Source organism: Trematomus bernacchii, unplaced genomic scaffold, assembly GCF_902827165.1.
Source record: "Trematomus bernacchii unplaced genomic scaffold, fTreBer1.1, whole genome shotgun sequence".
Classification (NCBI taxonomy): Eukaryota; Metazoa; Chordata; class Actinopteri; order Perciformes; family Nototheniidae; genus Trematomus; species Trematomus bernacchii.
Window position 1 is genome coordinate 615,233 of NW_022987640.1, and position 14,661 is coordinate 629,893.

Genomic DNA, 14,661 nt, shown 5'->3' on the forward strand with positions numbered 1-14,661 from the left:
GTGTGTGTGTGTGTGTGTGTCTCTCTGTGTGTGTGTGTATCTCTGTGTGTGTGTGTGTATCTCTGTGTGTGTGTATCTCCGTGTGTGTGTGTGCCTAGATTCCTCAGACATGAGACACACTACCATCAGACAGGTGTGGCATCTTCAGGCTGAGGTAATGTTTTCTTAGACAAACCAAATGTAGGAATTGTTATTATAGCATTTTCTACAACGCCCATGTCTATAATGCATTATAAACAAACTTCAAATGGATTAAGATCAGATGATTGTATCATTAAGTGAGTTAATTGCACTGTATAATTATTGGGATAGGCACTTGTTAATATTTATTCTGCTTTAAAACAATTACTCAGGGGTTTTTCAAGAAATACATATATATATAGTATCCGTACTGTGGCGCTGATCTTGTATATAAGATATATCAATTCTTAAACAACACGTCGAAGCTCCGTAAAAACAAAGCTGTCTCTGACGCTCAGTTTGACACCATTTTCATATTTCTGTAGTAATTATACCGTTTTTGAGGAACAGAAATATAGTTTTCTGGCATCACTTTACACGGGTGTAACTTTGGTTTGAGAAGTGGGGAAGGACACAAAACAGAGGGTCCTCCGCAATGAAACATCGATTTAATTCCATTTCCATAAATACATTCATTCATTCTTTTATAAATAATTATTGTACGTTTCCAACAGAACATTTTTCGGGAAACTCTTCTCTGTTTAAAACTGATTTGAACACTTCAGCTAACATGCTTACAAATCTTTAAATAAATAAATAAATAACTAACACCGGTTGAATGTCCTACTGTTGTCAGAGTGTCGGGCTCCTCCTCATCATCATCACATCTTCCTCCTCAGCCTCCTCTTCATCGCTGCAACACGCCAGGACAGGAAGTCCCTCCCCCGATTCTGGGGACATCGCCCTGAACAGCAACGAGCAAATCTGAAAAAAAAAAAAATGACATGTCAGCGAAATGTTTCAACCAGGAAGACCTTCTGCTCCTTCTGCTCCTTCTGCTCCTTCTGCTCCTTCTGCTTGGGGTAAAGTACAGAAGGAGCTGAAACTGTCAGATTGTATCACTAAGGGGTCAAGTCCATCTTAAAGGACAGAGAACAAGAATCCATTGGTCGATGTGAGCAGAGGTGAGAAGAAGTGGAGTACAAATACTTCGTTACTGAACTTAAGTACATTCTTCTGGTATCAGTACTTTACTCCATTTCTCGGACGACTTTTTACTTTCTACTTCTTACATTTTGAACCCAAATACCTGTACTTTCTACTTCTTACATGTTGAACTCAAATACCTGTACTTTCTACTTCTTACATTTTGAACACAAATACCTGTACTTTCTACTTCTTACATGTTGAACCCAAATACCTGTACTTTCTACTTCTTACATGTTGAACCCAAATACCTGTACTTTCTACTTCTTACATTTTGAACACAAATACCTGTATTTTCTACTTCTTACATGTTGAACTCAAATACCTGTACTTTCTACTTCTTACATGTTGAACACAAATACCTGTACTTTCTACTTCTTACATTTTGAACACAAATACCTGTACTTTCTACTTCTTACATGTTGAACACAAATACCTGTACTTTCTACTTCTTACATGTTTGAACAACAAATAGCCTGTACTTCGCTACTTCTTACATGGGTTTGAACACCAAATAACCTGTACTTTCTACTTCTCACATGTTGAACCCAAATACCTGTACTTTCCTACTTCTCAAACATGTTGAAAACCCAAATACCCTGTACTTTACTTCTACATGTTGAACCACTTCTTACATTTTGAACCCAAATACCTGTACTTTCTACTTCTTACATGTTGAACACAAATACCTGTACTTTCTACTTCTTACATTTTGAACCCAAATACCTGTACTTTCTACTTCTTACATGTTGAACACAAATACCTGTACTTTCTACTTCTTACATGTTGAACACAAATACCTGTACTTTCTACTTCTCACATGTTGAACCCAAATACCTGTACTTTCTACTTCTCACATGTTGAACCCAAATACCTGTACTTTCTACTTCTTACATGTTGAACCCAAATACCTGTACTTTCTACTTCTCACATGTTGAACCCAAATACCTGTACTTTCTACTTCTTACATGTTGAACACAAATACCTGTACTTTCTACTTCTTACATGTTGAACACAAATACCTGTACTTTCTACTTCTTACATGTTGAACCCAAATACCTGAACTTTCTACTTCTTACATGTTGAACCCAAATACCTGTACTTTCTACTTCTCACATTTTCCAAACAGGCTGGTTCCTTTAGTTTGAATGTGTGTTTGGTGGCGTGATCATTATTATTTAGAATCATTGCGTGCCTATTGATTTGAACACGATCCGTGTATCCATCATTTCCTGGTCTTCTCTAAAGAAGAGGGACCAATGAAAACGTTGTCATGTTGCCGTTGTTCAGCATGGAAACATTCATTAGCTAACAATGACATTATTGTTCTATTAATATAAAGGGAGGTCAGGTACTCTTTAAAACAGCTGCTAGTTATGGGTACTTTTTACTGAAGTACATTTCAAAGCCCTCTTTACTTTCACTTGAGTAAAGAAGTTTAGTCAGTACTTCTACTTTCACCAGAGTATTTCTAAACATGAGTATCTGTACTTCTCCTTGAGTAAAGGATGTGTGTACTTTTGCCATCTCTGACTACAGGAAGCTCTTGTTACCGAGGAGGCAGGAGTGGAGTTGGCCCTCTCCTGATAGTGCGGTTCAGAGAGATGGTGGAGGAGCAGCAGAGCGGGGCTGTTTGTGATGGGGCTGCCCTGACTGGAGGCCACCAGCTCCATCCCAGCAGGGACAGCAGCTTTCCTGCAGTCTGCCTCACCTGGAGACTCAGGTACAACATCTGCACACCTGCATACAATCAATTAAGACCTTCATTTAGAGTAATGAGCCTAAGACATTTTAAATATAGTGGACATATATATAGTTTAAAGACATTTAGCTGCTGCATTACACTTTCAGTTTGACCTGCACCTGCACACATACAGTATATTTTAACTATCTCCTATCTGTTTGTATGTACATTCAGCTGATCAGAGTTTTAGCTTTGTTATTGTGATATATTGTTATTGATGATGGCTGCTCAGTGTTACCTGGTGGGGGTCCTGGGGGCCACAGTGAGGGTCTCTGCCGGCTGAGAGGAGCCCCGGCTCTCAGAGTCGATCAGAGTGGACAGAACTACGGTGGCCTCCAGGATCATATCCTCCACTGAGAAACACACAGGCCTGCAGACATCAAACACACGCTGAGGGATATCCACCAGGGACAGAAGTACAGTTATATTTTATATATTTAAAAAACACACTCAGTTTGGAAAGTCTTTAAGACTGACATTGGTATTTAAAGAGTCCTCTCCTGCTGATGTTCAGGTGTATATCAGTATGTAGTGTCTCTACTTTAAAGAGTCCTCTCCTGCTGATGTTCAGGTGTATATCAGTATCTAGTGTCTCTACTTTAAAGAGTCCTCTCCTGCTGATGTTCAGGTGTATATCAGTATGTAGTGTCTCTACTTTAAAGAGTCCTCTCCTGCTGATGTTCAGCTGTAGATCAGTATGTAGTGTCTCTACTTTAAAGAGTCCTCTCCTGCTGATGTTCAGGTGTATATCAGTATCTAGTGTCTCTACTTTAAAGAGTCCTCTCCTGCTGATGTTCAGGTGTATATCAGTATGTAGTGTCTCTACTTTAAAGAGTCCTCTCCTGCTGATGTTCAGGTGTATATCAGTATGTAGTGTCTCTACTTTAAAGAGTCCTCTCAGTCTGCTCTGATTGGTTAGCTGGCCGGCTCTGTTGTGATTGGTCAACCGCTTAGAGATGTCCCGCCCCTTATTCTATCACATACTATGTGTTGGAGCACTAGCCAATAGAAGCGCGAGTGTTACATAGTGATTTAATTTCTATGTTCTAGAAAGGATGTTCAGGGATTTTAGCCCTTGCAGACCGTTTACATGCACTGAAACCTATATAACACACTACAGGAAAGGGATGAAAGCATTATAGGGCCTCTTTAAACTTAACACACACTCACTTTCCTGCAGCACCGAAGTGGACGGACACTGGAAGGCAGTGTGACTCTGCAAAGGACAGTAAACCCTGTAGAAAAAATAATAGCAACAATTCACGTCAGAAAACGGAGACATGCTTGTTTGATTGTGTGATTTTTTTTAAACTTTGAAAGCTTAGCATGTTTACAATGACTAGGCGAAAGAAACATCTAAATTCTCCAGTGAATTGAGGCCGATTTAAACTTTAAAACCCGGTCTCTAATCCATCCAAACCCAATTTTCCAAAAACGGAAATGAGCAAGACGACTCACAGCAGGGAGTCTCACTGATCAGGGACAAGAGCTAATTCAGGTCGAGTCTGATTACCTGCACTTAAGCTTCTTACACACCAAACTGAAACCAAACTGACACCAAACTGACACCAAACTGACACCAAAGAACACGTCCCGAGGGAACGTCGCCTCACGTCTCCTGCGTCTTGGCCATGTGTCGCACTGGAACACACCGCAAAGACTTCAGCCGACGGCCAAGTAGCACGTACGAACTGCGCATGCGTGAGTGGCAATAACTCTCCTTACCAGCAGGCGGCGGTAGTGTGTATTCGTCATTCAAAAGAGGCAACAACCGGAAGACAGACTGCGTGATACACCGAGAGAAGAAGAACAGACTGCGTGATATAAACAACAACAAATAGCGTGTGCGTTCCATTTTCACTCTACAGCGAGAAGCTCATGGGGCTTTCCTGAACCTGTGTCGAGAGCTGGAGTTAAAGGAAATCTCAGATTGGCCTTCTTAATCGTTTGTTTGGGTCCCTCACTTCCGTTTCGCTTCTCATGCACTGATTCGCTAAGCTGAACAGCCAATCAGAGTGATTTCTTTGGCCGACGGCAACAAGTCGAATCGGCGGCGGAAGGTGTCGGTACGGCCGAAAAGACACGACGGTGCAGCACACACCAATCTGAGTAGGGCGACACGACGCTCATCGGCGGCCCGACGCCGAAAATCAGCTCGGTGTGTAAGGAGCTGAACACAAGAGGGTTTATCCACATCTCAAAACAGCCAAGCAGCTCCTTTTGTTTCCTTTAAGTCAATACAGAAGAAAGCAATTTAAACTCTGTAACAAATCAATTTTGTGTATTGAGCACAGAACTCTGGAAATTAGATTATTTTTGATTAGGTTTCAATGTTTTGCTGTTACTCAGAATATAATCAGTTTAAGATTGACTTCAGGCCTTTAATACAAACATATGCCTCGTTGGCTTTAAAGGTAGTCAAACTTCTACAACTCATAACTTTAGTAACTGTTAGAGCTGAACTGATTGCTTGAAGGACAGTAGAAATATCGACTGCTATTTTGTTATTCGAGTTATTTTAGGCAAAAAATGCTGTTTTTAGCCTCGAAAAATGTGGAGATGTTCAGCTTTTCTCTGTTCGATGTTATTAAAGTGAATATTTGTGGGGTTCGGATTTAAAAAACAAGACAATTAAAGCCATCCCCATGGACTTTTTCACTATTTTTGGACTTTTAATAGAACAAACTGTGAATCTAGAAGCTAGTCAGCGAATTAATCTGTAATAAAAAAGGTTTTAAATATATTTGTTCAGCCCAATTTGTTGCTGTGTAAGCCAACATATTAGCACATAAATATTACAGTAGTAGTCTCTTACTCTTACTAAGCTCTTAAAAAACATTCCTAATTGGCCGGAAACACATTTTTATTAACAAACTACACGACTTAATCCAGCCTAACATTTATAGTTTAGTAGTAATAGTTACGTAAACCAGTCAAACACATACACGGATATATGCACGCGCACGCACGCACGCACGCACGCACGCACACACACACGCACACACATGCACACACACACACACACTCCTGTTACCCTGAGCTCCTTGAGACAGAAGGTTATATCCGACTCCACTCCGATCTGAAAGTAGTCGAACTCGTCTGGGTGTAGAGACATCTCCGTGTACATAGTCTTCATGTGATCTGTGAAAACATCCTGGAGTCAAATAATATCTGCACGATGTTCTTTAGTGTTTGTAGAAGGATTTAATACGCAGCACTTTTCATATTCAGGTTAGGTTGTTAATAAAAACACCCACATAAAAACTTAGCCTGTGAATTCTTGGACAAAATGTTATTTTTCTTGCATGTTTCCACATTTTAACTACATAAAAACATCAGTTTACAAACTCTCACACACAACATGTTTAGAGTATTACCAACGTTATATATATCCAGTTGTATGCTCACTACTTTACAAACACGTGATTTTCAATTAAATTCAAAAACACTTCTGAAGAAGTCTCACTCTTTTGCATGTGTTTGTGAAGTGGTGTGCAAACGGCTTGATGAATTAGACTTTTCTCAGTATTTTTATTCTTTAATTCAATCTGGAGTCACGCAAGAAAAACAAGAGTGTTCTTCAAGAATTTGAGGTAAAACAGTCATTGATATAGAAATGGTCATTTTGTGGGTGATGTATTCCTTTAAATCTGGTAAACCTTTGTCACTCACACTATGGAGTGGTGCAGTCATGACATATTTTTCTAGGCCAACGGGAGGGGACTTGTATTTTGGATTATTGCAGAAAATAATCTCTGTGGCAAACAAACGTTTATGATACTTACAGGTTTAGTTCAGCGGGATAATCTCCACATATTAACACCACTTTATGATTTCTGAAGTAAAAAGCTAACGTTAGGCTCTAAAGGAACTACAGCACGGTCACATGACTTCACGTCACCACCGCTAAGCTAAAGGTGGCTAATGTTGGGCTATAAAGGAACTACAGCACGGTCACATGACTTCACGTCACCACAGCTAAGCTAAAGGTGGCTAATGTTGGGCTATAAAGGAACTACAGCACGGTCACATGACTTCACGTCACCACCGCTAAGCTAAAGGTGGCTAATGTTGGGCTATAAAGGAACTACAGCACGGTCACATGACTTCACGTCACCACAGCTAAGCTAAAGGCGGCTAATGTTGTGCTATAAAGGAACTACAGCACGGTCACATGACTTCACGTCACCACCGCTAAGCTAAAGGAGGCTAATGTTGGGCTATAAAGGAACTACAGCACGGTCACATGACTTCACGTCACCACCGCTAAGCTAAAGGCGGCTAATGTTGGGCTATAAAGGAACTACAGCACGGTCATAGTGTATCGTTAGCTCACCATTTGCGCCCTCAAAGTAATTTCTCAGACTGACTCTGAGAGGAGTGATGGACAGAGTGATTTCCTCCTGGGAGACGGGGAAGTGCATCACCATTTCACCAAGAAGCCTGCAGAGGAAGAGCAGAAACAATATGTCAATCAACCTGAGCATCGAGCGGAGAGCCTCATGTAAACACTGCTGACACATGATACCTTGGGTATTAAATCGTTATGTCCTTGTCAATCTGGTTGATTAGACTGAATTGAACTGAAGCTGTGTGAATGTATTTACCCAACTGTGAGTACAAAACATTGTGAACATCTAACATGTTTCTATTAAAGAGACTGAATCCTGAAAGCAGCAGCCATAAATCTAACTCATTTTACAGTATCCTCACTTGCCACAATCTGTAAATACCTTCTAAGTAAATGTTAAGACATATTAGACCTTAGATTTCTCTAAATCTAAATCAAATAAATATATATCAAGCTTTTATCTTTGCACAGAAGGCGCTTGTGTCATACTTTCACTGTTTAGTTTTAATTTTTTTTTTTTAAATATATATAATGTCTTTAAAGGTGGGGTAGGTAATTTTGGAGAAACCAGCTCGAGATCGCTAGAATTTGAAAATACACAGAAATCTCCCACTTCCTTACAGAGCCCCTCCTCCAACACACACGAACGCGCACATGACCAATGAGGGCACGAGATAAGTTTGTGCACAGATGGAAGGCTGACAGGCAGGTAGGCCATCCAGTTACTTTAGCCGGGCCGGCTAAAATGATTGGTCGTGCTTTTTACAGTACTACGGCTTCCACAGATGATATTTTTTATGAATTTTTTGTCAAAGTACTTCAGATATTCATTGCTATCGGGATGTTAAGAGCATTCCATGGAATATAACAAAAAGTGTATCTCGAGCCGGTTTCTCAAACTTACCTACCCCACCTTTAATGTGGATCCAATGAATTAATGAATTAATGAAAGTGTATTTATAAAGCCCAATATCACACATTTACATTTGTCTCAGGGGGCTCTACAGTGTATACAAAATATGAGTATGATCATGGCACCCTCTTTATGAAGGAAAGTTGTTAGTAGTGTGTAATAATTAATGGGGATACTAAATAAAGAATAGCTGCTCACCTGGCGGGGGCTTTCAGCACATTGGGACAGAGATGTGAAGCAAACACCGCCTGCAGAGCTTCACTCTCCTGGAAACACAGGTTGTGTGTCTTGGTGATGCCTGTCAGAAAACACAAGTGATTACACTGCCACCAAGTGCTCATAACATGGTACTACAGAGTCTGTAGCATCAAGGCATGGGAAAAGCAAACTGACCAAGTGAAGGACAAAGGCTCAGGGTTCTTATAAGTCAATACAAAAATTGATAGAAATATAATGTCCCTACAATCTTACAGGATATGTACTTCAAATCCTGAATAGTTCCTGTACCTGCAGGTGGTTTATAAAAACAAATGCAATGTTTCCTACCGTGTCTGCAGAAAAACTGGATCTTCACTCGGTCATTGGGAGTGTTGATTTGTATCTGACATCGCTCAACGTTACGCTCAATGGAAGCCAAACACCGGAAGAGAGGTAGAATAGACTGAAGAAGAAAGAAAGACATGCTTTAGACAAGGTTATCATGGCCGTTTTAAGCCGAGACACTACAGGCTAAATAATTGTTTTTCATGCACTGGTCAATTTTAAGATGTCTAGTGGAAAGAAAAGATACAAAATCCACATTTCGGTGTTTAATTGATTAACTTTGTTTGTTTTGGGCGAGTCGTTTTCTCCTAAATTCACCAAACGTGAGAATCAGAGATCAGATAATGCCTTATTAGCATATTTAAACATAACATTTCAGAAAACTTGTAATGTAAAAAATAATTGTACTATTGTCAGTAATGATGGGGGACAGTCTCATGGTGATATCTGTTAGTTACATGTTTTACCTTATGCACCTGTAGTGTGTACGACATGTGTGAGTTTTACAATCCATACCTTTAAAGGCCGTTTTCTCTCCTCTTGTCTCAGCAGAATTCTTTTTACAGAGCGTTCACACACCATTCACACACTCATTTATACACACTTTATTACTCAAAACATGCCAATAAGTGTCTCCCCTTTAAGATAGAACATGTCACTTGTAACCACAATAACTCAACAATGGCTGATGTACCTTCATGAGCAGTTTGCATTGGACTGTCTCACTGCCCTGCTCTGGACCCAGGTTGTATTTCTGGAAGAACATCGGCGAGAAGAGGAAGCAGGCGTACGCAGAATGAGCCGAATTCACAGATCTCAGCGCCAGCTTTGAGACAAAAAGAGAGAGATATTCAGTGAAGATGCTCCTGCTGCATTTGGGAAGAAAGGAGGCCCAATACTTAAAGACCAATATGGAGGCCTTGTGTAAAATAACATGGATTCAATTAAAAAACAAAGAGATGATGGGGGAAGCAATAACCCAAGCGTTAATCCACTATGAAAGAGAGGGAGGCAGGTCTTAAAACATTTTCGGGGAAGACTCATAAATAAATGTGTTAGTAATTACATAAGATATCAAAATAAATCATAAAGAGGGACATTTTTGTAGGAAGACAACAGGTGTTGATGCATATAATAGCCTACATATGTGTGATGTGTGTGAAATTAATTCACACAGCAATATCTTGGCTTAATTTTGAGTGTCTAGAATCAAATCACATAATCATGATCCCATAGGCATCCAGGAAGGAAGCAAGAAAACTAAGCGGGTACTTTTTCCAAGTTTTGTCTAAGCTTCCCACTTCAAAACCTCTTCTCTAGGCAAGTCAGAATTCCTGGCTACTCCTCTGATTAATGTCAGGAAAATGGGATAATTTCCTTGTGGGATATGAGATAATTCCCAGTTTTAGTAGGTGCTGCTCACCCCTTTACTCATGGGATCCAAACAAAGCTCATCTCCAATCCGTGACAGGCAGTGAATGGCCTTTCCAAATGCTGCAACACAACAAAACAACATAAAAACAATAAAACTAATACCACTTTACAAAAGAAACAAATCAATAACACATATTAAACACATATAAAACCATTAAACAACTTTGAGGAATACTAAAACAATATCAAATACCTATAATGATGTAAGTAAAGTGTATAATTAATTAAAACATTAACACTATTGTTTAAATTAACAATATCGATCATAACAATAGCCTAGCTTTTATAAAATGCCTTTGTTAGCTAGCTGGTTAGAAGCTAAACTAAGCTAACCAGCTAGCGTTTTATGATAAGTTAATGTTTTATAAGCCTAAACTAATTAAGTTACGTTTTTTTTTAACCCTCTGGATTATATTATTGTTCTTTACAAATCATTACATATGTCACAAGTCTTGTTTTATATTACCTTTTACAGCATTTCCTTCCAGAACACAGTTCATATTTTCTCTGAAGGCGGGAAGATGCTAACAGGAAGTCTGATAGCTAACCTAGCTAACGGTTATGCTAACTAGTGAAGCTAATGGAGTTTTTTAAAAAGACTAACAAGAAAATCTGCGCGGATATTTTTAAATAAAAAAAACAGAGCCAAATTGATACAAATCTCACAATTTGTTTATGTTTCTTAACTTTTATCTGGTTATCCCTTAAATGCAGAGCTAAAATTGTACTGTCATTTTATTTTATTATTATTTTAATTTTAATTCAAGACTATTTATTTTTGTAATTTATATCAGTTATTCTCCTTGTTTAGGATTGTATGCACTTATTTAATATACATGATATAATCTTGTGTTACTGTTCATTTTTTAACAATGTTAATTCAACCTACCTTGTTGACTATAGGCATATCATATTGTATATTGATATAAATATATAAAGTCTGATTCCTAGAACTCAAGGACAATAGAATATTTTATACAATATTTAATGTTCTGTTTTGTATAAAAGTATTATTAAGAATACAAGTACCCTTTATGACAAACATGAGATTTCTTTCATCTTTATTTATCTTTTGAGAATGACAATAAAGTTATATTCCACAACTACTAGACAGTAAAATAACTGAGCAAAATGTAACTAGTAAACACGTTGAGTACCTTAGCAAATGCAGTGTTGTTATATTTGTTTATACGTATATGTAAAAAAACATGAATGCACCATAGACTGTATTTATAAAGGACTCAATACCTCAATATAAGGTAATAACACCTTGAAAATAATATGCCATCAAATGGGTCATCTGTTGATTATTTTTGGAAGTATGACATCAGAATTATTGCTGCTCTTCCTCTGTCCTTGAGGCTTCATCCTTACATCCTTCACTGCATCCTTTGTTTTGTTTTCTCCTCGCTGATGAGTCCCAAGCCTCCTGCTGCAGGGGGGATTCTGACCTGAGAGATAAAAAACCACAACATGAGATGGATCTTACTGGTCAACAGCAGAGATGGCAAAAGTACACACATCCTTTACTCAAATAGAAGTACAGATACTCGTGTTTAAAAATACTCTGGTAAAAGTAGAAGTACTGACTAAACTTCTTTACTCAAGTAAAAGTAAAGAAGTGTGGGCTTTGAAATGTACTTCAGTAAAAAGTACCCATAACTAGCAGCTGTTTTAAAGAGTACCTGACCTCCCTTTATATTAATAGAACAATAATGTCATTGTTAGCTAATGAATGTTTCCATGCTGAACAACGGCAACATGACAACGTTTTCATTGGTCCCTCTTCTTTAGAGAAGACCAGGAAATGATGGATACACGGATCGTGTTCAAATCAATAGGCACGCAATGACTCTAAATAATAATGATCACGCCACCAAACACACATTCAAACTAAAGGAACCAGCCTGTTTGGGAAATGTAAGAAGTAGAAAGTGCAGATATTTGAGTTCAACATGTAAGAAGTAGAAAGTACAGGTATTTGGGTTCAAAATGTAAGAAGTAGAAAGTAGAGGTATTTGTGTTCACCATGTAAGAAGTAGAAAGTACAGGTATTTGTGTTCAAAATGTAAGAAGTAGAAAGTACAGGTATTTGTGTTCAACATGTAAGAAGTAGAAAGTTCAGGTATTTGTGTTCAACATGTAAGAAGTAGAAAGTACAGGTATTTGGGTTCAAAATGTAAGAAGTAGAAAGTAGAGGTATTTGTGTTCAACATGTAAGAAGTAGAAAGTACAGGTATTTGTGTTCAACATGTAAGAAGTAGAAAGTTCAGGTATTTGTGTTCAACATGTAAGAAGTAGAAAGTACAGGTATTTGGGTTCAACATGTAAGAAGTAGAAAGTACAGGTATTTGTGTTCAACATGTAAGAAGTAGAAAGTACAGGTATTTGTGTTCAACATGTAAGAAGTAGAAAGTACAGGTATTTGGGTTCAAAATGTAAGAAGTCAAAGTAAAAAGTCGTCAGAAAAATAAGTAGTGGAGTAAAGTACTGATACCAGAAAAATGTACTTAAGTTCAGTAACGAAGTATTTGTACTCCACTACTTCCCACTTCTGGTCAACAGAGGTGTGTGAGGGATGTTTAAACACACACCTGACTGAAGGCATGTGTGCAGAAGGTGCAGGTAGTGCTGCTTCATCTGCTGCTTCATGTGCTCCGTGCTGTAGACGCTTGCTATGCTGCACAGGTAGCGTCTCTGTCCGGCTGTGAGGGCGGGATGCTGCAGCACAAACAGAACTCATGAGATTATATAATAGAGCAGAATGACAGTAATCCTTTTACATATGAGGAATAGCGCAATTTAATGGTGGTGCCTTATGGGATTTGAATGGCCGAAAGAGCTGGGAAGGTTTGATTTGTTATTGCATTTGATCAAATACGACAGTTTAATAATAAAAATAACTAATTTGCTGAACTTAAATCAACATTCATTTCACTTTAATTGTACAAATTGTCTCTTCTGCTTAAAAAGATCTGCATCTGTATGAATTTAGATAGCTAATATACAATGGCCATACAATAAAATATATATAAATATATATATTCCAATGCACACAGGGATTACGCTATAGACCATCTTTTAGCATTTTGATATAGCAGATTAATTTGATTTAAATTGTCAGATATATTGTTAAAACTTTAAGATATCTATCAATTTAATAATAATACAAATAATACAAAAAATAATTGTATTTGTTGTTTTTTGTCTGCACTGTTCATTTGCCTACATGTATCTGCACGCATAGAAAAAATGCAAAATGTATAACTATAAAAATAATCACAGGTTATCAAAACACTAAACTTTCTTTCTGAGACATAAAAAATGAATAAGTAAACAATAAAAGTGTAATGGCCTTCTCTCAGGTTAGCTCTGTTACGATATATATATATATAGATATATATAATAAAAAAATAATATTTGGTCTAATGATTGCAGGCATTACCTAAAAATGGCATTAATTTGACTGATTAAATGGACTACCACCATTCAAATGATGATATTCAAACAGTCTTGAAGCGAATATAAACAAATAGAAAAAACGACCTTGTGTTCTGGTGTCATGTGTTTACCTGTAAGAAGGGAGCAGCCATCATGGATTTGGGAACGTGGATCGTCTTCATGTGTTGTCCTCCTGAAGAAACGTTACCGTGTTTTCCTCTGAACGCCTCCCTCACCTGCTCACTAGGTAGATATTCAACACCTGCAAAAGAAACATGCAGCAGAGACTGAAGAAAAAAATCTGAAAGTGTCTTAAAAAATAGGATTTATTATAAAACGACCATTTAAAGTAATTTAAATTACCCCACTAATGCATCTCAAATGATGATACAAAAATGTAATATGTAAAATACTGTATAAGGTGCTTCTGCAAATTAATAATAATTGTTTTGACTTATAATCTTCCTATTGTACTTCTGCAAAGTTATTTCTGATTGAAAGACTTTACTTATTTTACACCAATTAGTCGTGGACTTGCAGATTCATCTAAAATATATGATTTTTTTTTCGTTATAACTCCAAAAGTAAAAGGTCTAAATACAAATGACAAAAGCAGACAATTTGTCGTTGAGTAGAAAGCAAACAGCTTCAATTGTATCTTAGATATCACTTGCATTCAAGGAATATATTGGAAAATGAATAATAAAAGCAGCTTTTCTCATGTTGAATTAGGACTATTTGACTCACCATCTGTGCCTCTCTGGCTATATTCTGCAGACCTGAAATAAGACAGAAACATAAATCCTACTTTTAAAAATACATAAATGCATAATTCCTATCCATTTAAAACTCTCGCACTGTGCTCTCACCTCGTTAACACGTGCCCATTTTTTAACCTGGTCTCTTTTTTCAGCTGCTCCACAAACGTTACCCTCTTCCTCATCGTTTCTCACAATCCTGATATTTCCTGCGTGTGTCGTGGAGGGCGCTGAGTTGCAGCCAAGCCTGAAACGTGACACTTCCCCCGGGTTCCAGTTACCGAGCAGAGGTCTAACACACTTGAACCCA

At 37.9% G+C, this 14,661-nt stretch overlaps 2 protein-coding genes across 2 annotated transcripts; both read right to left on the minus strand.

Moving 5' to 3' along the window:
• Positions 1-650: 650 nt before the first annotated feature.
• rad9b (RAD9 checkpoint clamp component B) lies at positions 651-10,652 on the minus strand. Its single transcript, XM_034133237.1, has 11 exons — positions 10,619-10,652; positions 10,142-10,212; positions 9,413-9,544; positions 8,722-8,836; positions 8,374-8,473; positions 7,248-7,354; positions 5,946-6,052; positions 4,082-4,146; positions 3,150-3,281; positions 2,721-2,907; positions 651-945 (listed from the first exon to the last, which is right to left on the minus strand). Exons 1-11 carry the CDS (start codon positions 10,650-10,652, stop codon positions 814-816), a joined length of 1,182 nt encoding a protein of 393 aa, XP_033989128.1. The 3' UTR covers positions 651-813.
• A 604-nt stretch (positions 10,653-11,256) lies between these two features.
• Positions 11,257-14,643, minus strand: LOC117484797 (protein FAM216A-like). The gene is made up of 5 exons (XM_034133234.1): positions 14,463-14,643; positions 14,341-14,372; positions 13,725-13,855; positions 12,747-12,873; positions 11,257-11,603 (listed from the first exon to the last, which is right to left on the minus strand). Exons 1-5 carry the CDS (start codon positions 14,534-14,536, stop codon positions 11,449-11,451), a joined length of 519 nt encoding a protein of 172 aa, XP_033989125.1. The 5' UTR covers positions 14,537-14,643; the 3' UTR covers positions 11,257-11,448.
• Between the last annotated feature and the right edge of the window lie 18 nt (positions 14,644-14,661).